This window comes from Lutra lutra, chromosome 4, assembly GCF_902655055.1.
Source record: "Lutra lutra chromosome 4, mLutLut1.2, whole genome shotgun sequence".
Taxonomy (NCBI): domain Eukaryota; kingdom Metazoa; phylum Chordata; class Mammalia; order Carnivora; family Mustelidae; genus Lutra; species Lutra lutra.
This window is the reverse complement of record NC_062281.1, coordinates 102,151,945-102,179,399: the sequence shown is the minus strand read 5'-3', so window position 1 is coordinate 102,179,399 and position 27,455 is coordinate 102,151,945. Positions and strand designations below refer to the sequence as shown.

The following is a 27,455-nucleotide window of genomic DNA, read 5'->3' as shown; positions in this document are numbered from 1 at the left end:
AGGGGGAAGGATTACATCTCTAAGGCTAAAAAGAGCAGACTGAGCCTCACTTCCTCCTTCTCATCAACTGGGCTTCCTGTTGTCACAGTGTGAGCACATTTATTTTCCCTTCACTTCTCCTTTTATACAAATAGCCCCGGACATCCGTGTTACCAGCCTCGTTGTGACCACCTCAAGGATAATCACCGCTCCTGCCTAAAAGACTGAGGAAGAGTGAGTGCCTGCAAAAGGTAAGTTGGGTAACATTTTGATCTGGCTTGACAAGACCTGAACTGTATTATGTGGGATGGGCTGTCTTAGGATTGTCTGTACACCTCTTCAGTAAGTCCAAAATCTCCTGGAACTTCTATTTCACAAATATTTAGTGCAGGAAAGTCAAAATATTAAGATTTTGGCACCCCTCAAAAGACAAGCAGGCCATAGAGACTTTTCATTTAACTGAGTTCCCATTATCTGAAACCTCTTTGGGCCAGGACATTCTTGGGCTTAAATTGCTTCAGAACTTGAATTTCTGTGTGTAGTCATTTCTGATGCCTGGAGCCTTCTGTGGGACATGACACTGGGGAGATTTCATACATGCTCAGGTCTCTTAGAAGATAGATCTTGTGATTTTAGAGTGAGGAGAGAATCAACGGCCAGAGCCATTTAGAAAGGCAGCTGGGAGATGGCAGTTCTTCATTCAACCAATTTTCATACCTCTTAATGTGATTCTTCAGAGCCACTAAATAACTCAGAGTCAGGAACGCAGGGCATTCCCACTGCCTGTATCAAGAGATAAAAGCTGAACACCCAGAAGAGATGCTTAGATTGATTGTTTTCAAACAGCAGAAGAACATTGTGGTTCTCAGGGTTCTGCCAAATAAACTTGTCCTTGGTATACAAAACATAAATATTGATAAATATAATGTGACAGGCACCAACCAACAAAATTTGATATTGTAGTGATTTCTAATTCGTGCCCTATAACTACTGACTGGGATCTAATGGACTCGGAAGGTCAAAGTCAAGCTTTGGTTCTGGCTTTCTGTGACCACCCTAGTCATTACTAGAGGTCAGGAGACCATAGGAAACACTAAATCAGAGCTTTCTCCTTCTAAGACCTGCAGGAATCTCAACTGATTATGCCCTTGGGGGAGAGAAAAGCCCTCAAGGACCATTACTAACCGACCTAACAATGAGGGATGGCAACACCTCCAAGGGCTCTAGATTCCCAAAGCACCTCAGAGGCCATTGAGCTATGAATTTAAAAATAAAGATCAGATTTTCTATTTTATTTTTTCAAGATTTTTTGGTTAAATCTTCTTGTACAGCACAAATTTCAAGAACCATTCCATAAAGAAACATATTTAGAAGAAACAAAAGAACCTAAAAATTAGAGCATTATTTCAAGACCACACTTCAGAAGCTATTCACAATTTCTAAGATTTCCCACTCAGAAAAAATACAACTTCAAAACACACAGGGTAAGGTATTTCAAGGTGGAATGAAGCAAATGTTCTTGTGAAAACAATTATATTCATTATGAAGTATGAATGCTAAAAAATGAACTGCTAGATGGGTCTTAAGATTTAAATAAGTGTCACATAGGTTACATTTAGTAACACTTAACGGCAGCAATGATAATGAATTTTTCCAATGGCTCTTGAAATGTTCTCCATTTAACGCAGTCACAAATATTGGATATATAAAACCATAAATTCTGGTTGGCAAAAAGTCCCAAAACAATCTTTAAAGAATGGGACTTCCTAAATCTCTGTCTTTTCTGATACCAAGTATGCTTACATGGTTCTTCCATCTTGCGATTTCCTTATCTTCTCCTCTCTCTTTTCAAAAGATTTTATTTATTTATTTGAGAGAGAGAGAGAATGTGTATGCAAGTTGGGGGTGCGGTGGAGGAGCAGAGGAAGAGAATCTTAATCAGGCACTGAGCATGGAACAAGATGCAGGCCTCTATTCCACAACCCCGAGATCAAGACCTGAGCTGAAACCAAGAGTCAAACATTTGACCAACAGAGCCACTCAGATGCCCCTTAAGATTGGATTTTAAAGTAATCCTTAACACACAACACTGAGATCAAGAGTCGCATGCTCTACCAACCAGACTTTTTAACGAGTTTTTTAAATGATCATGCATTAAGTGACTCCTGGGGCCAAGCACTCTGCTTTGGAAGATTCTGGTGGGGAGACAAAAATAGCAAGGTCGAGATTTGTCTCCCTAAAATAGTTCTGCCCTTCAGGAACTCCTATGGAAGATAAAATATATCAATGCTTTGGAAAAGACTTGAGCAAAAGGAGTCTTAGTTGCTGGTTAAACAAAGAAGTTTTGCTTTCTCAATCTCCACCGGAATCTGCACTGTTTTGAAATTGCGGTTGGTTGGGAGCAGAGACTGAACTGAAGCTTGATTTCCTGTGTTGTTTTCTGTGTGAGCCAATTATGAGCACTTAGCTTTTAGGGGTGCCTGTGTGGCTCAGTGGGTTAAAGCCTCTGCCTTTGGCTCAGGTCATGATCCCAGGGTCCTGGGATGGAGCCCCGCATCTGGTTTTCTGCTTAGCAGGGAGCCTGCTTCCTCCTCTCTCTCCGCCTGCCTCTCTGCCTACCTGTGATCTCTGTCAAATAAATAAATAAAAATCTTAAAAAAAAAAGAGTACTTAACTTTTAAATGAAAGGATTGGGCGCCTTTATACCCACAGGAAATGATTCAAAGCCCATTTCTTTGCAGCTACTGTTGCTGAAGCCACTTCATCTTTGGTAATCAACCAGCACAGACAGACAAGGTCAAATCCATTGGTCTTTGGTTTCTGGTGTCCTCAGGTTGATCTCTGACCACCCAGAGGGGTTCAGACTCCAGATATGAAGCCTGTTCCCCTTTTCCTGTCCACCCCACAGCTTACAAACAGCTAGGCATTGTGCTAAGTCCCAGAACCCAGAGATAACTGACATGCTTAGCAATCTCAAAGACTTTGTAGATTCTGGTGTGGAGTACAGACTCAACACACCAATATAACACAAGGCGATCTTTTTGATAGTGGACAAAGAGTGTGCACAAAATGTGGGAGGAATGTAGGAGTGTGCCTTGGAGAGGAAGTGACTGCTTGGGTTCATTTTCAAAGAAATATGAGTTTGCTATGGAGACTGGGGGTAACAGCATTCCAGATGGGGCACAGCACATGCACACTCAAAGAGTGTGACCTGTCCCCACCCCAGATGAGCAGGAGCACAGGAAGTGGATATCTCTCTCTTCTACTTGGTTCTAGAACCTAGCACCTGGAAGTGAGAGGCAAGACCAAACAACCAGGGAGGTCCGAGGTCTGGGCCTGGCCTTGGCTATGCCTGAGACATCAGAATTGATGGGATGTGGCTTGAAATGAGAGTGAAGGGGCAGCTTTCTTACTCTTTAATCTCAATTTCCCCCAAGTTAGGGTGAAGTTTGGAGCTCTTCACGAGGTTCTGGCCCCCGTCCCTCAGCTTCTGTTCTGGAAAACGCTGTGCTGATTTAGTCACAGTGGTTTTGTTTGTGTTCCTACATTAGCAACCCCCACCCCATACTTCCTGTACCAAGCTAGCACCCAGTGTGTGCAGGCCACCCCAGGCCTGCAAACTGGGTGCATGCCCTCAGAAAGTTCTGGGGCCCAGCTGCTGCCGCAGGTTCAGAGCACCCAAGTAAAGGAACAGAGAAACAAGACCGCTACACAAAGCAGGCCTGTGGGGGTGAAGGCTGGGCCAGAGGCAAGGATTGTAGCTGGAGGGTGAGTGTGGGAAGGCTGTCTGGACACAGGCTTTGAGAGGAAGGAAGCCATTTCCAAAGCCATTGGGTGAGCACTCCCAGAGTGGAGGCCATGGATCTCTGGGTTGCGACACAGAGGCAAGTCCCCTCTTCATTCCCCAGGTCACCAGCACATGGGACCGGTCCTTCCCAAGCAGGAACATCAATACATCACAGCAATGGCCAAGAACTGTTGTTAAGGAAAAGTGCCATGAGGCTACATTTCTATAACCACTTAGAATAAGAGCCCTATTTTCCAAGGGTTAGAATGTTGTTACTTAAATGGAATTCGGGATTATATTAGGTTCAAATGAAGTGTTCAACTCAGTAAACATTAGCTATCCGTATAACATTCCAAACTGCTTATTTTTCAGGTAAGGCGAAACTTGTCCAAAGTCTTAAAACAAGTTAAATAATAATTCCAGATTCTCCATGGAATGTTCTTTCCTCCCCATTACACACTATACTTTCTTTTCTTATAAATCTCTTATTAAATAAGCATCATTAGACTGTGTTCTTTGTTTGAATAGATTTCCAGTGCATTTTAATGTAAGCAAGCATAAAAAATACAACCTAATCATAAATCCAATTGACCTGAAGTCAATATGCTAGCAAATGGAATATTTGAAATATGTTTAATTTGTCACGTTTTGTTTGATGTTTTATATTTCAGGAGAACTAGACTGACGAATGGGAGTGAGAAATTATTTTGATACCTCACATCTTTTCAGTTTGAACTCGTGGCTTGATACTCACTCCCTATTAGGAACAAATAGAGGCCTTAAAGAATTATCCTATGGTTTGTTCTTCTAAAAACAACTCTTGTGGAATCTCAGTATTTATGCTATCAGGGAATTATCATGTAATGACTTAAAGATCAGGAGTCCTTAGATCATTTACTCATATTCAACATTCTCTCTCAATTCAGACTTATAGAAAACTTACAAAACTAGTACCAAGAATTTCTGAATACTCCCCTTCACCTAGATTTCCCAAGTATTAATATTCTATCACATTTTATTTATCCTTCCTTGGCTTTCTCATTTGGGAGTAATTGCTGGCATGATATCCTTTCCCACAGAGTGCTTTGTTGTGTATTTTCTTTTTTTTAAGATTTTATTTATTTATTTGATAGTATGCAGAGCGAGAGACAGAGAGAGAGAGAGACAAAGTGAGAGAGAGGGAGAGAGAGAGAGCACGCAAGCACACAAGGTCGGGGAGGGACAGAGAGAGAGGGAGAAGCAGACTCCCCGCTGAGCAAGGAGCCAGCTTCAGGGTTCGATCCCAGGACCCTGAGAGCATGACCTTAGCTGGAGGCAGACCCTTAACTGACTGAACCACCCAGGAGTCCCTACTGTGTATTTTCTATGAACAAAAACATTCTCTTACACACTACTTTATAATAATGACAATCAGGATATTGACACTGATACAATACTGTTACCAATCTATAGATTTTATTCAGATTCCATCAGTTGCCCATTGGTATCCTTATAGTGACTGAAAATCTCTGATCATACCTTGCTTTTAACTGTCCTGTTTCTTTAGTCTCCTTCTACTGGGAATAGTTCCTTTGTCTTTCCTTGTGTTTCATGACATTGATATTCTTGAAATTTATAGACAAGCTATTTTCTAGAATGTCTCTTTATTTGGCTTGTCTCATGTTTCTTCATGACTAGATTCAGGTTGTTCAGACTTTTGATGGGAATACCACAGAAGTGGCTTTTTTTTCCTTAAGATTTTATTTATTTATTTGACAGAAATCACAAGTAGGCAGAGACATAGGCAGAGAGAGAAGAGGAAGCAGGCTCCCTACTAAGCAGAGAGCCCGATGCGGGGCTCGATCCCAGGACCCTGGGACCATGACCCAAGTGGAAGGCAGAGGCTTTAATCCACTGAGCCACCCAGGTGCCCCAGAAGTGGATTTTATTAGCCCACAGAGAACCTTGCTCACACTTGACATACTAGCCTAAAAGCACCATAGATGGGTCTCCAGGACAGGGATCCTCCACAGCAAAATTCTACATATTTGGGGAGTAAGGAAAGAGAACCTCTAGGAAATGAGCTTCCGAGAGCATCTGGATTTGTCTTTCCTCATTTTTTCTCTCCTCTTTGCTTCTTTCTTCTTTCTTTCCTACACAAATCACCCATTTGTCTCCCTGATAACAACATTGAAAAGGAAAGCTTTCACCAGATCACAATTTTGGGGAGGATTAAGATGACAAACATATTCCTTTGACAAAATGAGGACAGGATGAGAGGAAAACAATGCATAAATGTTAGTTTGGTTTGGTTTTATTTTAGTATCACCTTTCCCCCTGTGATTGCTTATTACTCCCTCAGAGAGACAAACTTGCATAACCCCCATTCCTCTCAGCCACTTCTCACAGAGGTTCACTCCGAAAGTTGGAAGGAGTCTTCCTGAGGCTCATCAAGCTGCAGGGCGTGAGTTGGGTTGGGAAGTGAGAGGCACAAAATGGGGCCTGCGGCGGTGGAAGGAAGGTGGTATGGGAGGCTGAGAGACCTTGCCTTATGCCCTGTGTTTGCTGTTCATTAGCTGGGTGAACTTGTGCCATTAAGTGGGTTGACTGAGCCTTGGATTTCCTGTTTGCAAAGTGGGGCTGTCGACACCTAAGTTACAGGGTTGATAAGAGGATTATAAATAAAACACATTTTGTGAAACATTCAGCATTTTGCAGGGCTCAGTGAACTCTATCATCTATTTAAATTTATTTTGTCCTTATTTGGGGGACCCTCATAGAGAACAGATTTTCTTCCCTATTTAGAAAAATCTTTTGTTAATCAAATTTCCACTGTTCTTCACTGATGAACCAAAAAGCTTCACAGGCACTGGGTAGAAGAGGATAGGAAGCCAAAAGTCACGTTATTGAGTACCTTGTTTTTCTGTGTAAGCTGGCAAATAGATCTATATATAGGGAGAAATGTCTGGAAAGGTGTTCACCAAAAATGTCAATGGTGGTTCTCTCTGGACATGAGATTTCAGAAGATTTTATGCTTTTGACTTTGTACTTTCTTTATTGTTTGAATTTTTTTTTTTTACAGAGGGGGCACAAATTTTTTTTTTTTTTAGGTATTTACCAAAAAATGAAACAAGCAAAAAGTTATTAAAGGCCTTCTGGCCCCTGCCGTATTTTATTTCTGAAAATCTAGCAGAAAGCCCAGGGTTACCCTTATGGTAAGGAATCTCTAAACTTGATCTTTTAGTCAGTGCTCACTGAACCAGGCACTCTGATGCTAAGCCATCTAGATGTTCTCTCTTTTAAACCCTTGAACCACATGTGAGCTGTATGTGGATATCACCATTTTTAAAAAGATGAGGAAATTGTGAAAGTAGGAGATTATACTAGTTGCCCAAGGCCACATTTCTGGCATGTAGCACTGCCAGAATTCAAAATTAGATCTGTCTGATTCTGCAACTAGTGTTTATCAAACTCTATTCTGTGGAACACTATGTTTTCTGAGCAGTTATAAGTAATCTTCAAAAGAAGAATAGGTTTGTAGTAACAATGTACATTAGCATATAATGAGTTTCTCCAAAGTCATTCATTAAAAGAACTGCTTATTGCTTTTTCTTTTATTTTTATTTAATCCTATTTATTTTACCATGGATTCCTTTTATTCCTTTTTTTAAAGTTTTTAGTTAAATTTTGGTTAGTTGGGGCGCCTGGGTGGCTCAGTGGGTTAAAGCCTCTGCCTTCAGCTCAGGTCATGATCCCAGGGTCCTGGGATCAAGCCCCGCATCGGGATCTCTGCTCGGCGGGAAGCCTGCTTCCTCTTCTCTCTCTCTGCCTGCCTCTCTGCCTACTTGTGATTTCTGTCTGTCAAATAAATAAATAAAATCTTTAAAAAAATTTTTTTTTGGTTAGTTACCATACAGCATAATTTTAGTTTCAGGTGCACAATATAGTGATTCCTTATGATTTTGTTTGCTTGTTTTCATTCGGGGAACATGTATTAACATCTCATAAATATAATAGTCTGCATAACACCAAAGCTGTCTTGCTGTGGCTCCAAGATTGATCGCATAAGACTGGATTGAATTGAAAGCTTCCTGAAGTTTCTTTCCCAACCTTAGCTACTTCTAAATTTGAATTAATTCAGGACTAGATATGATGGCCCTGCAAGGATGGGCCAAAAAAAAAAAAAAGGAGCAATTGAGCTAGAAATCCACAAGACAGTTTACTAGACAAAGATATGCTTGGAGGGAACTGAAAAGTGAACTTCATCCCTGGCCACAGTTAACTGGAGTTTGGTCAAAGGGGTTTCCTGGAAGCTGACGTCAGGGACTTTCTTCATAGAGCCATGAGTCATGGAGCAGATTTTGACTGCAAAGAGGTGTCAGTTCTTCCAGACAGTTGGGTTGGAAGGGGCAAGAGCCCAACAGCTGACACAGTCACAGTGAAGAAAGGAAGGGGAAATGGAGTGTCATTCTGTCTGGGTTAATAAGAAAACTAGTGCCATGCACGTGGTAAAAGTAGTGACAATCTTCACCAAATGGGTAGGTTTCTCTTTCAACCAGTGGGAGTCTGAGCAAATGGAAAATAAAGGAAGGAGAAAGAAGAGGTTCTTCTTCCTATCTGAGAGGGGAAAATTCAGTAGGGATACCCACAGGTCTGTGGGCGCTTCATTTGTTGGTTCTCTGTGGACCATTTGATTACAGGGACCTGAAGAGGTGATCTCGGGATCCCAGGATGTTGGGGCTGTGGTGACCCTAGGAGGCATCTGGCCCAAGCTTCTATGTAAGTCATCTGCCCACATCCAAAAGATTGGTCTATTGGTAGAATAATTTTCAAGCCCAAGGCTTCTGATGCTGTAGAGTCATGTTCATTCCACCATACCAGATTATTCAGAGTTAATTGAGAAAGGCTTATTGAACAGTCTTACTCTTTTTAGTGTAATCAGGGGACTGTGTTAGATCTCAAGGATTAAAAAAATGAATAAACTAGCTCCTACTCACAAGGAGTTCACATTCTAGAGAGGGAAGAGATAATTATAAAACAAAGAGCCTAGGGCAGTAACCAGGATGTGCAGGTATTATGGGCACACCTTGTGGGGAATGGGTTTGGGTGCAGAGAAACAGATATAATCAGAGAGGTTCCTGGAAGAGCGACACTGGGGTTGAATGTCAGGATGGATAGTGGCTAACCAAATTAAGGGTTCAGAGGGAGAGAAAACAGCAAATTTCAGCAAAGAACCCTGTGAGCACAGGTGAAAAAGGAGGCACTGAAATAGTCAATGTTGATTACTAGGTTTTAAGATAGCAGCACTATCAGCAATAGCCAAATTATGGAAAAAACCCAAGTATCCCTCAACTGATGAATGGATAAAGAAGGTGTGGTATATAGGTACAATGGAATATTATTCAGCCATCAAAAAGAATGAAATCTTTGGGATGAAGGACACTAAGGAGGGCATGTGATGTGATGAGCACTGGGTGTTATATGCAACTGATGAATAACTGAACTCTACATCAATGTCATTACTGGTTATTGGTCTATATTCAGCTTGTCAATTTCTTCTTGTTTCAGTCTTGGTAGTTTATAGGTTTATAGGAAGGCATCCATTTCTTCCAGGTTGCTTAATTTATTAACATATAGTTGTTGATAACAATTTCTGATAATTGCTTCTATTTCCTTGGTGTTAGTCATGACCTTTCTCCTTTCATTCATAATTTTATTAATTTGGGTCCTTTCTCTTTTCTTTTGGATAAGTCTGGCCAGAGGTTTATCAATCTTACTAATTCTTTCAAAGAACAAGCTTCTTGTTTCCTTGATCTGTTCTACTGTGTTTCTGGTTTCTAATTCATTGATCTCTGGTCTAATCTTAATTATTTCCCTTCTTGTGTGTGGGTTAGGCTTAATTTATTGTTTTTTTCTCCAGTTCTTTAAGGTGTAAAGTTAGTTGGTGAATTCAGAATTTTTCTATTTTTTTTTTTTTACTGAGTCTTGGATGGCCATGTATTTTCCTCTTAGGACCACCTTTGCAGTATCCCATAGGTTTTGGACCAATGTGTTTTCATTCTCTGTGGTGTCCATGAATTGTTTAAGTTCTTCTTTGATTTCCTGGTTGACCCAAACATTCTTTTTTAGAAGATTTTTTAAGTGATTTTTATTTATTTGACACAGAGATAGAGAGTACAAGTAGGCAGAGCAGCAGGCAAAGGGAGAGGGAGAAGTGGGCTCTCCACTGAGCAGGGAGCCTGATGTGGGGCTCAATCCCAGAACCCCAATCATGACCCGAACCAAAGGCAGCTGTCCGACTGACTGAACCACCCAGGCACCCCTGACCCAAACATTCTTAAGCAGGATGATCTTTAGCTTCCAAGTGTGTGAATTTCTTTCAAAATTTTTTTTAAGATTTTACCCATTTATTTGACAGACATCACAATTAGGCAGAGAGGCAGGCAGAGAGAGAGAGGTGGAAGCAGGCTCCCTGCTGAGCAGAGAGTCCAATGCAGGGCTCGATCCCAGGACCCTGAGATCATGACCTGAGCCAAAGGCGAGGTTCAACCCACTGAGCCACCCAGGTGCCCCCCAAATTTTTTCTTATGATCAAATTCCAGTTTCAAAGCATTGTGGTTTGAGAATACGCAGGGAATAATCTCAGTCTTTTGCTATAGGTTGAGACCTGATTTGTGATCCAGTATGTGGTCTATTCTGGAGGAAGTTCCATGTGCACTCGAGAAGAATGAGTATCCTGTTGCTTTAGGGTAGAATGTTCTGTATGTATCTATGAGGTCCATCTGGTCAACTGTGCCATTCAAAGCTCTTGTTGATTTTCTGCTTAGATGATCTGTCTGTTGCTGAGTGGAGTGCTGAGGTGTCCTACTATTAACATATTATTATCAATATGTCTCTTTATTTGGTTAACAGTTGGCTTATGTAGTTGGCTGCTCCCATGTTGGGGGCATAGATATTTACAGTTGTGAGATCCTCCTGTTGAATAGACCCTTTAAGAATGATATAATGTCCTTCTTATCTAATTACAGTCCCTAGCTTAAAATCTAATTTGTCTGATATGACAATTGCTACCCCAGCTTTCTTTTGAGGTGCATTGGTATGAAAAATTGTTCTCCATCCCTTCAGTTTCAGTCTGGATGTATCTTTAGGTTCAAAATTAGTCTCTTTAAGACAGCACATGGATGGGTCCTATCTTTTTATCCAATCTGCAACCCTGTGCCATTTCATGGGAGCATTTAGGCTGTTCGTGTTGAGAGTGATTATTGAAAGATATGATTTTATTGTCATCATGTTGCCTGTGAAGTCCTTGTTTTTGTAGATTGTCTCTGTAAATTTCTGTTCTATACCTCTCTTGGGGTCTTTCTCCTTCTATAGAACCCCCTTAATATTTCTTGCAGGGCCGGCTTACTGGTCACATATTCTTTTAGTTTCTGCTGGCCCTGGAAGCTCTTTATCTCTCTGCCTATTCTGAATGACAGCCTTGCCTGATAAAGTGTTCATCGCTGCGTGTTCTTCTTACCCTGAATATGTCTTGCCAGCCCTTTCTGGCTTGCCAGGTCTCTGTGGACAGGTCTGACATTATTCTGATGTTCCTCCCTCTGTATGTAAGGAATCTCTCCCCTCTAACTGCCCTTAAGGCGGTTTCCTTGGTTCTAAGACCTGTGAATTTTATTATTACATGCCTGGGGTCAGTCTGCTCTTCTTGATCTTGGGAGGTGTCCTCTCTGCCTCTAGGACATAAATGCTTGTTTCATTCCCCAGATAAGGGAAGTTCTCAGTTAGGGTTTGCTCAAATATATCTTCTAGTCCCCCCCCCCCCCCGCTCCATGCCCTCAGGGATCCCAATAATTCTGACACTGGAATGTTTCATGGCGTCATTTATTTCTCTAATTCTGTTTTCATGGATTTTAAGGTGTTTGTTCCAGGCCTCCTTCTGCTCCTTCCTCCCTATCAGTTCCTCTCTATTAGTGATCTACTAGATCACTAATTTTTCTTCTGCTTCATTTACCCTAGCTGTTAGAGTATCTAGTTTTGTTTTGTTTTGTTTTAGAGTATCTAGTTTTGACTGCATCTCGTTTGCAGCATTTTTAAGTTCGGCCTGATGAGCTCTCATTTCTGTCCTTAGAGAATCTATGTGGTTATTAATGGTTTTCTCCAGCCTAGCTATTGTCTTCATAACTGTTACTCTGTAGTCTATTTCTGACATCTTGCTTATATCCCTTGCATCTGTGGGAGAGGCCATTGTCTCTGGTTCTTTTCTTTGTTGGGAATTCCTTCTCCTAGTCATTCTGTTGTGGCATGTCAAACTCTCTCTTTTCTCAGATGACATGATACTTTATGTGGAAAACCCAAAAGACTCCAACCCTAAATTACCAGAACTCATACAGCAATTCAGTAATGTGACAGGATACAAAATCAATGTACAGAAATCAGTTGCTTTCCTATTCACTAACAATGTAACTGTAGAAAGATAAATTAGGGACTCGATTCCATTTACAATAGCACCAAAAACCATAAGGTTGGAATAAACCTAACCAAAGGGGTGAAGGACCTATATTCTAAGAAACTACAGAACACTCATGAAAGAAAATTGAAGACACAAAAAGATGGAAAACAATTCCATGCTCATGGATCAGAAGAATAAACATCGTTAAAATGTCTATGCTGCCCAGAACAATCTACACTTTCAATGCTATCCCAATCAAAATACCAATGGCATTTTTCAAAGTGCTGGAACAAACAATCCTAAAATTTGTATGGAACCAGAAAAGACACTGAATCACCAAGGAAATGTTGGGAAAACAAAAACAAAAACAAAAACAAAGCTGGGGACATCATGTTGCCTGGTTTCAAGTTATATTACAAAGCTGTGATCACCAAGACAGCATGGTATGGGCACAAAAACAGACACATTGATCAATGAAACAGAATAGATAGCCCAGATATGGATCCTCAACTCTATGGTCAACTAATCTTCAAAAAAAATCAGGAAAAAATATCCAATGAAAAAAAGACAGTCTCTTCAATAAATGGTCTGGGAAAATTGGAGAGCTGTATACAGAATGAAACTTGATCATTCTCTTACACCATACCTAAAGATAAACTCAAAATGGATGAAAGACCTCAATGTGAGACAGGAATCCATCAAAATCTAGAGGAGAACATAAGCAGTAACCTCTTCGACACTGGCCACAGCAGCTTCTTTCAAGACACGTCTCCAAAGGCAAAGGAAACAAAAGTGAAAATGAACTTTTGGGACTTTGTCAAGATAAAAAACTTCTGCACAGCAAAGGAAACAGTCAACAAAACTAAGAGGCTACCCACAGAATGGGAGAAGATTTTTGCAAATGACACTACAGATAAAGGGCTGGATCCAAGATCTATAAAGAACTTCTCAAATTTAACACCCAAAAAACAAATGAGCCAGCCAAGAAATGGGCAGAAGACATGAACAGACAGTTCTCCAAAGAAGACATACAAATGGCTAACAGACACATGAAAAATATTTTCAACATCATTAGCCATTAGGGAAATTCAAGTCAAAACCACATTGAGATACCACCTTACACCAGTTAGAATGGCAAAAATTAACAAGGCAGGAAACAATAAATGTCAGAGAGGATGTGGAGAAAGGCAAACACTCTTACACTCTTGGTGGGAATGCAAGTTGGTGCAGCCGCTTTGGAAAACAGCAGGGAAGTTCCTCAAAAAGTTAAACATAGAGCTACCTTATGACCCAGTAATTGCACTACAGAGTATTTACCCCAAAGATACAGATGTAATGAAAAGAAGGGCCACATGCACCCCAATGTTCATAGGAGAAATGTCCATAATAGCTGAACTGTGGAGAAGCCCGAGATGCCCTTCAACAGACAAATGGATAAAGAAGATGTGGTCCATATATATGATGGAATATTACTCACCCATCAGAAAGGATGAATACCCAACTTTTGCATCAACATGGACGGAGCTAGAGGATATTATGCTAAGTGAAATAAGTCAAGCAAAGAAAGTCAATTATCATATGGTTTCATTTATTCGTGGAACATAAGGAATAACATGGAGTACATTAGGAGAAGCAAAGGAAAAATGAAGGGGTGAATCAGAGGGAGAGATGAATCATGAGAGACTATGGACTCTGGAAAACAAAGTGAGGGTTTTAGAGAGGAGGAAATGTGTTAGCCTGGTGATGGGTATTAAGGAGGACATGTATTGCATGCAGCACTGGGTGTTATATGCAAACAATGAGTCATGGAACACTACATCAAAAACTAATGATGTACTGTATGGTTTCTAACATAACACTAAAAAAAACTTGAAACAAACAAAAATAGTAATTGCTCTTCTACCACCATAAGTAAACAAATGAATAATTTTTTTAAAAAAGTGTTGGCAAGAATGTGGAGAAAATGAAGCCTGGTGCACTGTTGGTAGAAATGTAAATAGGTAGAGCTCTTATGGAACCACAAAAAGTTCAAAATAGAGCTACCATATGAACCAGCAATCCCACTTCTGGATATATACTCAAGTGAACTGAAATCAGGATCCCAAAGAGACACCTGCATTCTCATTTTGCAGCATTATTCACAATAGCCAAGATACGAAGCCAATCTAAATGTTCATTAATGTATGAATGCATAAGGAAATGTGGTACATACTCACAATGGAATATTATTTATCCTTAAAAAAGAAGGAATTCTTGACACTTGTGACATCATAGATGGACCTGGAAGACATTATGCTAAGTGAAATAAGCACAACAGAGGAAGATAAATACTGTATGGTGTCACTTACATGTGGAATATAAGATAGTCAAACTCATGAAAGCATAGGGTCAAATGGTGGTTGCTACCAGTTTGGGAGAGAGGTGAATAGGGAGGTGATGGTCAAAGGGCACAAAGTCTTAGTTACCCAAAATAAGTAAGTTCTGGAAATATACTCTACAATATAGTGACTATAGCTAACAATACAGTATTGTAGATTCAAAATTTGCTAAGGGGGTAGATCTTATATTAAGTATTACTACCACAAAATATAAACATAATAATAATGGGATGGAAGGAAACTTCAAGAAATAATAGGTATGTCTATGGTTTGGATAGTGGTGATGGTTTCATGAGTGTACACTTATCCCAAACTCATTGAGTTGTATATGTTAGTATGTACAGCATTTTTACATGTCATGCATATCTAAAGTGCTTTTATAAATTAAAAAAATTTAAAAAATAAAATATAAGCCTGAGTATATTGCCATGAATTTGGAGAGATGGACAGGGGCAAATTAGGAAGGACTTTTTGATGTACACATACATACATAAAACCATCACTACATCAAGATAACAAACATTCATCACTTCCAAAAGATCAGTCATGGTCTGTTGTAACCTAACCCCTGCCTCCACCACTGCTTTCCTCTGCCTCAATCCCCAATCATTGATTTGCTTTCTGTTGCTATATATTAGTTTTCATTTCATCTCTAAAATTTTATATACCTGGAATCATACAGTATGTACTCTTTTCTTTGTCTAGCTTTGTTCATCCACCATACTTATTTTGAAATTCATCTATGCTGTGTTGTATATCAGCAGTTCACTTCTTTTTATTCCTGAGTAGTATACCATTTGATAGGTATATCACCGTCTGTTTTTCCATTTATCTGTTGATGGCCCTTTTAGCTGCTTCCAGCTTTTGGCTATTACAAATAAAACTGCAATGAACATTCCTGTACAAGTCTTTGTATGGTCATATGCTTTTTGTTCTCTTGATAAATACCTTGGAGTGGAATGGCTGAATCATGTAAGTATATGTTTGGCTTTTCACAAAACTGGCAAAATGTTTTTCAAAGTGGATATACCATTTTACACTCTCACTAAACACATCCTCATCAACCCCTGGTATGGTCATTTTTTTGTCTTTTTTTTTTTCTTCTAATTTTAGCCACTCTAGGAGGGAGACAGCAGTATCTCATTTTGGTTTTAATTTACATTTCCCTAATGATTAATGAAGTAGAGTTATTTTTCATGTACATATTTTCCATCTGTGTATCTTCTTTGGTGAACTATCTGTTCAGATCTTTTGTCCTTTTTATTCTTTTGTCCATTTTCAAATGGGATTATTTGTCTTCTGAATTTTGAGAGAATTCCCTCAAGGTCCATCTATGTTGTCACAAATGGTAGGATTTCCTTGTTTCTCATGGCTTAATAATACTCTTTTGTATATTTATACTACATTTTTAAAAGATTTTATTTATTTGTCAGAGAGAGAGAGAGTGCAGCAGGGGGAGCAGCAGGCAGAGGGAGAAGCAAGTTGCCCGCTGAGTGAGGAGCCCAATGCGGGACTCAGTCCCTGGATCCCAGTAACACAACCAGAGCCAAGGGCAGATGCCTAACCAACTGAGCCACCCAGGCACCCTATACCACATTTTTAAAAAATTGAAATGTCATGGGCATATGTTGTTTCCATGTCTTGGCTAGTGTAAATAATATTACAATAAACATGGGGGTGCAGATATCTCTTTGAGACCATAATTTCCTTTCCTTTGAATATAGGTCCAGAAGTGGAATTGCTGAGTTGTAGAATAATCCTATTTTTAATTTTTTGAGAAACCTCCATACTGTTTTCCATAGTGCCTGTAACCAATTTACAGTCCCACCAATGGTGCATGAGGGCTGTCTTTCTCCATATCCTCTCACCACTTGTTGTATCTTTTTGCTGATAACCTTCCTAACAGGTATGAGGTGATATCTCATTGCAGTTTTGGCTTGCATTTTCCATCTTGATGATTAGTAATGTTAAGCATCTTTTTTTATACCTGCTGGCCACTTGTATGACTTTTTTTTGGAAAAATGTCTATTTACTTCCCCTGCCCATTTGTAAATCATATATTTGTTTTCGCTTCTTGTTATTGAATTGCATGAGTTCTTTATATATTGTGGATATTAATCTCTTATCAGATATATGTTGCAAATATTTTCTCCCACTAAATAGGTTGCCTGTTCATTTTGTTGATGGTTTCCTTTGCTGTGCAGACCCACCTATTTATCTTTGCATTTGTTTCATTTGTTTTTGGTGTTATATCCAAGAAATTCTTGCCAAGGCCAATGTCAAGGTGCTTGCACTTTATGTTTTCTTCCAGGAGTTTTGTGGTTTCAAGTCTTACATTCAAGTCTACAATCCATTTTTTAATTTTTTATTTAAATTCAATTAAGTAACATACAGTGCATTAATTTCAGGTATAGAATTTAGTTATTCTTCAGTTGCATATACCTAGAGCTCATTACATCAAGTGCCCTCCTTAATGCTCATCCCCGAATTATCCTATCCCCCCACTCACTTCCCCTCCAGCAACCCTCAGTTTGTTTTCTAGAGTTCAGCATCTTTCATGGTTTGCCTCCCTCTCTGTTTTTATCCTATTTTATTTTTTTTCCCTTCACCTATACTCATCTGTTTTGTTTCTTAAATTCCATATATAGGTGAAATCGATCATATGGTATTTGTCTTTCTCCAACTGACTTATATCGCTTAGCATAATATTCTCTGGTTCCATCCACATCGTTGCAAATAGTAAGATTTCATTCTTTTTGATGGCTGAGTAATGTTCCATTGTATATCTCTCCCATATTTTCTTTATCCATTCATCTGTTAATGGACATTTAGGATCTTTCCGTATTTTGGCTACTGTGGATATTGCTGCTATAAACATGGGGGTACATGTGCCCCCTTCAAATCACTATTTTTGTATCAAGTCTATAATCCATTTTGATTTTATTTTTGTAACTGGTGTAAGATAGTGGTTTTATTTCATTCATTTGCTTATGCTTGGCCACTTTTCCTAACACCATTTATTGAAGAAACTGTCTTTTCCCCATCATATATTCTTGACTCCTTTGCTATAAATAAATTAACCATATATGCATGGATTTATTTCTGGGCATCCTATTCTGTTCTATTGGTTTATGTGTTTGTTCTTATGCTAATGTCATATTATTTTGATTAGTACAGCTTTGTAATATAATTTGAAATCAGGAAGTGTAATGTTTCTAGTTTTGTTTTTCTTCCTCAAGATACCTTTGGCTATTCAGGGTCTTCTATGATCCTACATAAATTTTAGGATAGTTTATTCTGTATCTGTGAAAAATGCCACTGAAATGTTTACATATATTGCATTTAATCTGTGGATCACTTTGGGTAGTACAGACACTTTAACAATATTCTTTCAATCCGAAGCATGGAATATCTTTCCATTTATTTGTGTCTTCTTACATTTCTTTCATCAATGTCTGGTTTTCAGTGTCTAGATCTTTTACCGCTTTTGTTAAACTTACTTCTAATCATTTTATTCTTTTTCATGCTATTTTTAAATGGGATTATTTTTTTCTTTTTCTGATAATTCATTACTGAATATTCTTTAACCCAATTGGCTATCTTGGGGCATACTTAGAGTACTTAGACCATTTCATTTACTTGCTATTAATATGGTTAGAATTGAGCATATTTTTTTCTCTTTGTCCCATCTTTCTATTTGTTTTCTGTTTTCCCCATATGTTCTTTGTTTTTGTCTTAGTCTGTACAGGTTGCTGCATAATATACTACAGACTGGATAATTTATAAACAACAGAAATATATTTCCCACAGTTCTGGAGGCTGGAAGTCTAAGATCACGGTGCTAATGTGGTCAGGTGAGACCACTCTTTTGGGTTGCATACTTTTTGTTGCGTCCTCACAGGATGGAAGGAGCTAGGAAGTTTTCTGGGGTCTCTTTTATAAGATCTCTAATCCCATTTAGGAGAGTTCCACCCTCATGACCTAACTGCGTCCCAAAACCTTATGTCCCTACACCATCATGGGCATTAGGATTTCAACCTGTAAATGTTGTGGGGACACAAACATTCAGACCGTAGCAGTTTCATTTTCCTCTTTTTTTTTTTTTTTCAGGCTTCTTTCAACTAATCCAGTATTTAAAAAAATTTTTTATCTCCTTTACTGGCCTATTTTTTTTAAGTTTCATTTATCCTTTGGTGACTTATTAATTCCCCATTTTGCTATTTTAGAGGCCACCTTATGGTTTATACTGTACATCTTAAATTCATCACAGTCTATCTTCAACTAACATTACCACACCGCATAATGGAACTTTATAGTATACTTCCATTTCTCCCTTCCCAGAGAGTTCCTTTAAGACAAAATAATCATGGGTTCATTTACTGAGTACAGTGGTATATCAGTCTCTGTTGTAAGATCATTTCATTTTCACATCCACCCTAGGAGGTGTAAGTATTACCCCTCATTTTACATAGGAATAAATTGTGACTAGAAATGTTAAGTAAATTTCTGAATCTCATGGAGCTCTTTAGTGGCATATGTGAGAGTTGAATTCAAGTTTGACCTCAAAGCCTATGTAGTAAGTCATCATATTAACTTCCCAAGTATATTCAAACACACTTATAATATAATCAATTTTACTTTAACTTGGCTGAAATATTGATGAAGAATTAAGAATAATACTGAGGGTCAAGGCAAGAAGGAGAAAGGGAAAGAGAAGGACAAAATAAAAGAAAAGGAAATAATATGAGATAAATATATTTGTCTTTTCAACAGAGATTATTTTATTGTGGAATACAAATAGCTCATTAGGCTTATTAATAGCCTAGATGACCTATCCCTCAAGACCAACTGATTTCTGGATAGCCTGATACTATTAAGAGAGTACAGGCAATAGATTGTGTAAGCAATCTATATACTAGAAAAGGCTTAGTTCTAATGGGAAAAAAAACCCCAATAAAATAGCATTCTGCTTTATATAGCAGGCTTATGTGTGGTTTTAAAATATGAGTTACTCTATAAAGCCAAATTGTGTCTGAGAGAAAATTCAAAATTGTGTATTCAGATCTCTAGAATTGAGGGTGAGGGTTTGCACATTAATACCTTGCTGAGAAAATGAAATCATATATATATTTTTAAAATCAAGCTCTCATTGCTATCTCTTCATTTCTCCATTGGATATTTGATAGCTAGTTTTATCTCTACTATAAGATTCACATCTCCTGGAAGATAGCTACTGCTTAGTTACAGTTATATCTCCCATAGTATCTAGAATAAAAAACATCATAAATGTTTCTTCAGTAGAAGAATGAATCATACATATGTATGTTCCCCCACTTTCATGTGGAGAGTTTTATAAACCAAATGTAGTATATATATACATCTCAGGGCATTTAAGGAACTGGTTGATCAAGTCACTGACCTCCACAGCTGATTAATTCCTGGCCCCTAGCCTGCTTTCTTGAGTAAATGCCCAAGCACTCTTCTCTGAGCATTGGCCTAGTTTGTATTACTGTGACTCACTCCTCCAAAAGCAACTCTATTGCTTTCCTCTACAGTGCTTAATTCAGTGATAAGTATTCTTGGCTTGCGAATTGGAGCAAAAGTGAGTGTCCAAGATAAACCAATTGGTACCTTAGTTCAGAGACGGGGAAAACAGGGAGTTTGGGGAAACTTCCCCGAGGATACTCACAGCTCAAACCCAAGGTCATGCTGGAGATCTTGAACTCTGAACATTTATGCTGTCTGCTCACCGGTACCACCTTACAGAGCCAGGTAACTTATTTCCCCTTTTTTTCCTTTCACTTTTTAGGGTAAGAATATCCCAGCATGGGCATGAGTGGCTTGAAATTGCTGAAGTACGTTCTGTTTTTCTTCAACCTGCTCTTTTGGGTAAGTGTGCCTCTTCTGAGCACGAGGAGCTCATCTCCTCCCAGCTCCATTCTATTTCTCTCTCCTCTACTGAAGATCCTGGTATGGAGAGCAACCCATGCATGTCTGAATGGCATACCCAGCTTAAAACAAGGGAGTAATAATTTCCCCTCTTCCCCTCTTCCCATTGTATAAGCCTGTAAAATTGAAAAGTACCAGTGCAGTTATCTTTTTTTAATTATGTTCAGTTAGCCACCATATAGTACATAATTAGTTTTTGGTGTAATGTTCAATGATTCAATAGTTGCATATAACACCCAGTGCTCATCAGAACTCATGCTCTCCTTAATACCCATCACCCAGCTTCCCCATCTCCCCATACCTCTGCCCTCTGAAACCTTCAGGTTGTTTCCCAGAGCCCATAGTCTCAGGGTTCATCTTCCTCTCTGATTCCCCCCACCACTTCAGTTTTCCTTCCCTTCCCCTATGGTCTTCCATGCTATTCCTTATGTTCCACATAGGAGTGAAACCATATGATAATTGTCTTTGCTTGACTTTTTTCGCTTAACATAATCCTCTCCAGTTCCATCCATGTCAATGCAAATGGTGGGTATTCATCCTTTCTGATAGCTGAATAATATTCCATTGTGTATATGTACCATATCTTTATCCAGTGCAGATCTTTTGGCATGCTCTTCCTATCTCTGGGGACTTTAGGCTATTACTGCTCACTGCTGACATCTATGGGTGAGAAACCTGAGAGTCTCTATTCTGTGAATAAATAACTTTCCTGCTCCCCTCCCTCCCTTAATCCCTTGGATGAATAACTGATTGAAAGGGACGTCACCTTTTCTGAGGTTTCACCACACCAAATTTAGCAATTGAGTTTCAAATATAGGATGTTTGCACTCATGTGTCTATGAGAAGATTCTTAAAAGTTTGGCTTCTCTGGTTTTCTGCCTAGCAAGATAAAGTTCTCAACCAGGCATCCCCTTTACATCGTTGTGGTTTCCAAAGGGAAGACCATGTATAAGATGTGGGAACAAGGAGTAGGAGAGCTGAAGCATGAAGATACTATATTACTCACAGTGAGCTTTCCCTGGTATCTGATATGGGTAAGATGAAGCATGAGTGGGACATCACAGGAGGAAAGTAGGATCACTTCTTTTCTAGGTGCAGGAGAAAGCTGGGTAAAGAGGTTGTTCATGAGAGTCTTGATAGAGCCAATGGAAAGATATGATTTTTTTTTTGATTCTTTGGTGAGAAAGTTAAAAAAAATTTTTTATTATGTTCATTAGCCAACATATAGTACATCATAAGTTTTTGATGTAATGTTCAACAAGTCGTTAGTTCTATAGAAGACCCAGTGCTCATAACAACATGTGCCCTCCTTAATACCCATCGCGTGGTTACCCCACCCGCCACCCTAATCTCAAGTGAAAATGTGAGCAAATATTCAAGAATGTTGTGGGATTCTTTCTTTCAGTTCTGTGGCTGCTGCATTTTGGGCTTTGGGATCTATTTCCTGATCCACAACAATTTCAGCCTGTTCCCCTCCCTCACACTGGGCAATGCATTTGTCATCGTGGGCTCCATTATCATGGTGGTTGCCTTCCTGGGCTGCATGGGCTCCATCAAGGAGAACAAGTGCCTGCTTATGTCAGTGAGTATCTTGCAGCAGATGTGGTACCCTAAGTAGAGAGACATGAAACCTTAAGTCCCAGGCAAGATGTTCCTTGGTAGCTAACCTATGGGCACAGGGAAATCATAGGAACATAGGATTGGCACTTTAAGCTGGCCAAATCTGTCTAGAGCAATAGTATTTTGTTTCTGACTGGGGTCCCAGGGATATGTGGAAGAGGACATCGCTATCTTCCTTGGGATTCATTGTACTGTGTTAATAATGACGCTTGCCATAATTTCCCTTTATGACATTTTTATTTCTTCATGTCTGGTTGAAATCAAGTGTTATCCATCTGCCTAAATGCTTTCACATCAGTATGTATTTTTAGGATCTGAGTCAGAGTCACTAACTAATGGAAAATCTAGTCTCTAGATTCTTCTGAGTACTGTGGCCCTCCTAAAATGACAGAAGACCCTTCTCTATCTCAGATCTGCACAGGATACATGATGGTGTGATGATCCAACTTAAGTGAGGCCCTGGGTGGTAGCCATTGTGATCTAACATGAGAGATTCTAGAGCTTTTCTGTTGTTCACTGTCAGTTAAGACTCCTGAAGAGCACATATAGGCTTAGGTTTTACCTGTAAGCTCTATGAAAGAAGAGCTCCTTGTATCTCTAAGTGGACCCAGAACAGTGCTTGATATAACAGTACTACTCCATCCTTAGTAAGAGTTCCGTCACCTTGGTTCTTCCTTAGGTTATTTGGTTAATTTTCTTTCCCTTATGGGTCAACTCTTAAATTGGAACCAAGACATAGAATAAAAAGTTCCTGTTCTCAGTTCCCAGATTAATGGCAAAAGATGGGAGCTGATAGACATAGGGAAAAGATTAAACAGGTTTAAGTAGTCAAAATTAATGTTGGGATAAAAAGGTGAAGCAGGATAAGTGACAATGTGTTTTCTGCTGTGTGTGATTAGCATAGAGGGAGTAAGCATCTATAGCTAGAGATAACCAAGTATTAGGACTTGATAAGAATACCTCTTCTCCACATCTGTAGAGGGCTCCTCTCAACTTCCACCATCACCTAATCCCAACCCTAAACTAGCTCTGATCTTGCAAAAGGGACCAGGCCCCAAACTAAAGACATATAGTTTAGTTTACTGCTCTTTTGCTCAACTGTTTCAAAAATCTGATGCCAAAATTGCTTCACTGATTCAACAAATAATATTGCATACTCATTATGTGCATGGAGCTTTATAGGCACATGCGAAGAGAAGAATAAAGTTAGAAGACAGCTGATCTGCCCTCTAAAGACTTGGAGTCTAGTTGCACAAGAATGACACATATCCCTCACAAAATAAAAGGCCTTATGAAGGCCTGAGCAAGCAGAAATAGGAACTTCTGTACCCGTGTGGAGACACGTCTGGATCCTCCCAGGGTGCAGTGGGAGTGAGGGAAAAACTAGGATCAGTGCTATGAGCATGTCTCTACTTTGCCTCAGTTCTTTTTCCTGCTGCTGATTATCCTCCTTGCTGAGGTGACCATGGCCATCCTGCTCTTCGTGTATGATCAGAAGGTAAGCTATAAAGAACAAATTGTTGTATTTCTGATGGGGGAGAAGAAGTCCTGTAATAGAGATAGAGGCAAAGTGGAAGGATGGAAGAAAGAAATTACCTGTAAATGCGGGGGCGGAATTTCATGAAAGATTGCAATTGAATCATGCTTTGAAGGATGAATAGGAAGAAAAGTAAAAACAAGTTTATCCTCCACCTACTTCCTTCCCTCTGTGTGTCTGGCAGTAGAAAATGTCTGTCTCCATGCCTAAGAGAGCCCATGCTTTGATTGTCTTCCTCTGAAAAACCAGAGTTCTGGAAAGATAAGAGGCTACTATGAACTTCTTCCTGCAGTGCTATTTCAGTCTCAGCACTTTTCCCTGTATATAAACTCCCGCTCCTCACTTCCTTAGCTCTGAGGAGATCATTTGGAAGGGAGGAGCAAATGGAACCACCAGCCATTATTAGAAATTTTTTGTTCCTTGAGCTCACCTGCTTTTTATAATGTCTTCTCTGCTGGAATATGCCCCACCCAGTTGAATAATTATGTGTCTACGAGCCTGACTGAGAGCATCCAGCAATACCACACGAACAACAGCACCAGAGCAACATGGGATTCCATCCAGTCATTTGTGAGTACAGATGGAATCCTCCTCAGCTTAGCCCAGACTTAATTTTCCAACCTCAGTGCCTAGAGGCTAAAGGAACTACCTTTCTTGAAAGGTCCAGAATCTAAGGTCTGCAGCCCCTACGTCCAAAATAATGTTTAGTAGTCACAAACACAAATCTGTCTGATTGGTACAAAGTTCTCTACATTCTCTTATCCTTCACATTCTCAGGTAGGCTCACTGTCTAAGCCCTACTAAGATCTAAGGAAGACCCAAACATGTCAGACTGAATCCCCTGTGTACTTAATTTTTCATCTGTAAAATGTGAATAAGTTAAACATGCCCTTTCTACTTGAAGGAGATTTATGTGAATGAAATGGTATAATGGATCTGAAAATATTTTGTTCAAAGGAGCCATAGTAGTTAAGCTAATTCTGTATTTTCCACTATAGTCAGATCTGAAGGGCCCACCTTTTCTCCAAGTTACAGTTTTCCTTCTGTTAACTTTCTAACCATCATGTTTTTTGGGGGTTTGGCTTTTAGCTGCAATGTTGTGGTGTAAATGGCACAAGTGATTGGGGCGGTCACCCACCAGCATCTTGTCCCTCAAATCCACAAGTTCAGGTAATTTTTTGGCAACTTTTCTGTTATTAGCCTCTTTGGTTAAACTTTCAATTAGCTTAGAAACCCTAGTCATACAGGACTTAGTCCTCCCAACCAGAAACAAGGAACCTTGGATAAAATAGAGGCCACGGAGAAATCCCAGGTTACTAGACAAATTGGGCAAAAGTTGTTCAGACAACTAGACAAAAGAAAAGAAAGGAAAAAGCTCATTAGACTAGAGATGCCATCACAAATCTTGCTACCCTAAACTATTACATTAGAGGGGAAAAGTTTATGTGATAGTGGCAGAGGATTATATCTACATTTTTCTTGAGCAAGAAGTAGGTATTTTGGTTGAAAATGAAAATTATAAAGTTGAGGTAGAAAACCTCCCCCTTTTCCTGTTTCTCTGCTTTTCTTCCTTGGAAACGGCAACATCCAGCCTCTGGGTAAAATGAATCATTAGTAAAAGAGTCTGGAGTTGGGGGAGAGAGAGTTGGTAGAACTATTGAAACAACCTGCCCGCTTATTTTTTTTTTTTCATTGTGTTATGTTAGACCTCCAGACTAGGGCGAGAGAAGAAGCCAAGATTATATTCCAAGATTAAGTTCCTAAATTCCTGTTACCTAGTGTTATCCACCTTAGGGTTGTTTGTAAATCTCCAGAAATTTTTAGATCTATGAAGAAAGATTGAGATACTCACCAACTAGCCCTGGCCTGGAGCTTGGTAGGGCCATGATAGATTCAGGTTTCAGCAGAAGCTGAAATGCAACCAACCCTAGAATTGCATAGGCTATCTCCCCATTTATTTGTCCCAAGTCAGCAGGGGATGTTTAAAGAACATAAGGACATCTTGGGGCGCCTGGGTGGCTCAGTGGGTTAAGCCGCTGCCTTCGGCTCAGGTCATGATCCCGGAGTCCTGGGATCGAGCCCCACATCGGGCTCTCTGCTCAGCAGGGAGCCTGCTTCCTCCTCTCTCTCTGCCTGACTCTCTGCCTGCTTGTGATCTCTCTCTGTCAAAAAAATAAATAAAATCTTTAAAAAAAAAAAAAAGAACATAAGGACATCTATTACTGAAATGCCTCTCAGGAGCCAGTTTAACTCTGTATGTAGAAATCTAGGACTTCAGTGTTAGGTGCTACTATGATGATAACAAGACCAGAAAAGTCTGTAGTTTAATATTCCCTGCTTTATGCCTGTTTCTTCATACACAGAAAGAAAATAAAAATGGCCTAAGTCTTTTGGCATAAGGCAAAATATGAACTATCTTCTGAAATTAGGTTCCTTATCAAGTCGAATAATGGACTGGTATCCTTTGTATTTGCAATTTTTTCTAGGGTTGCTATGCACAAGCAAAACTGTGGTTTCACTCCAACTTCCTGCACATTGGAATCATCACTATCTGTGTATGTGTGATTCAGGTAAGAAATTAATCATGGGACTATTGTGAAGATTAAATTAGGTAAGTCAAGTAAAGTTTTAGAACAGTACCAGATACATAGTACATGCTCAGTAAATGTGAGTTTCCCCAGTCAGGTAGCAAATGATGTCATTACCGATTTAAGGCATACAGAAAATATGCTGCAAGATCTATGTGGTCAATTTATCACTAAGAGATATGAGTGCTTCATAGTCAAATTAAAAATCATCAGGCAGACCTCTACTTTGGTCATTCACTGAGCTGGTGTGGAAAAGCTTGTGATAGAATAGCTTTGTATGCGAAGCAGGAGCTGATGATAAAAATTGTAATCATAATTTCTCTGCTTAGCATGGTAAGTCAGGGGTGAATTGGGGATAGTTTTGTGTTCTTTTTTATTATGTGACATTTCTACTAATTTTATACCCAAGTATTTTGGGTATGTCACAGAAGAGCTAAGATGTAATCAAAAGCTCAGAGGGAAATAATTTTTCTCTGCTTGGAAACTAAGGAATCTCAGGGCATGGGGAGAGATGACTCATTGCACAAAGTGTTGACTTGTGCAGTACTTGACTATCTATACAAGTGACTTCTTAAGGAGACGAAGATGTCCCAACACTCTATCCTCTATTGTTCTGACACCATCACCCCCACTACCATTTTAAAGCAAAAGGAGAGAATAGAGAAGGAATTGGGGAATAATGGCATGAAGGGTGGTTCCAGTGTGATGGGCACTCTTTTTCTCTGGGGCTAATCCCGGGGGTATGGGAGAGATGGCTCCTCCTATGAAGTCTTCACATTTTCTCAACTCTTTTTTCAGGTGTTGGGGATGTCCTTTGCGCTGACCTTGAACTGCCAGATTGATAAAACCAGCCAGGCCCTAGGGCTGTGACATGATACTGCCTTGTGCTGGAGAGGCTTATTTCATCTTTGGAAACCCAAAATCAGTTATTAGCATGAAGCCTTAAATGGTCACCTCTTGGCCTGGTGTCTTTGTCCCCTTCTCATCTTTTCCCTGTTTTGGTCCCTGTATCATAAAACCAGAAAAGAAGGTATTAGCCAGACATTTCCCATCTCAGGCACCAGAACAATGATTTACCCACTCATGGGGCAGCTATGTCCCTCAAGATGGTGACACTAATACCTGAGCATATTTTGGACATGAGAAGCCAAGAGAACCTGCACTAATGGCTCAAGATCAAAGGATGGGTTTG

At 39.5% G+C, this 27,455-nt stretch overlaps 1 protein-coding gene across 2 annotated transcripts; it reads left to right on the top strand.

Annotated features, from left to right (window-relative positions):
- CD53 (CD53 molecule) lies at positions 1-27,455 on the top strand. 2 transcript variants are annotated; one of them, XM_047727356.1, is made up of 8 exons: positions 1-230; positions 20,379-20,458; positions 21,924-22,100; positions 23,562-23,636; positions 24,150-24,245; positions 24,765-24,845; positions 26,162-26,245; positions 27,062-27,455. In XM_047727356.1, exons 2-8 carry the CDS (start codon positions 20,396-20,398, stop codon positions 27,131-27,133), a joined length of 648 nt encoding a protein of 215 aa, XP_047583312.1. In that variant the 5' UTR covers positions 1-230; positions 20,379-20,395; the 3' UTR covers positions 27,134-27,455. The 2 variants fall into 2 exon arrangements, with proteins under 2 accessions (XP_047583312.1, XP_047583313.1); XM_047727357.1 differs by lacking the exon at positions 1-230 and adding an exon at positions 18,309-18,423.

What these genes read in the sequence shown, in the direction of transcription:
- CD53 (XM_047727356.1), top strand. Translation starts at nt 20,396, where the DNA reads ATGGGCATGAGTGGCTTGAAATTGCTGAAGTACGTTCTGTTTTTCTTC. An exon ending in CCTCAAATCCACAAGTTCAG is followed by an intron (nt 24,846 to 26,161) that starts GTAATTTTTTGG and finishes AATTTTTTCTAG; the next exon opens with GGTTGCTATGCACAAGCAAA. An exon ending in TCTGTGTATGTGTGATTCAG is followed by an intron (nt 26,246 to 27,061) that starts GTAAGAAATTAA and finishes CTCTTTTTTCAG; the next exon opens with GTGTTGGGGATGTCCTTTGC.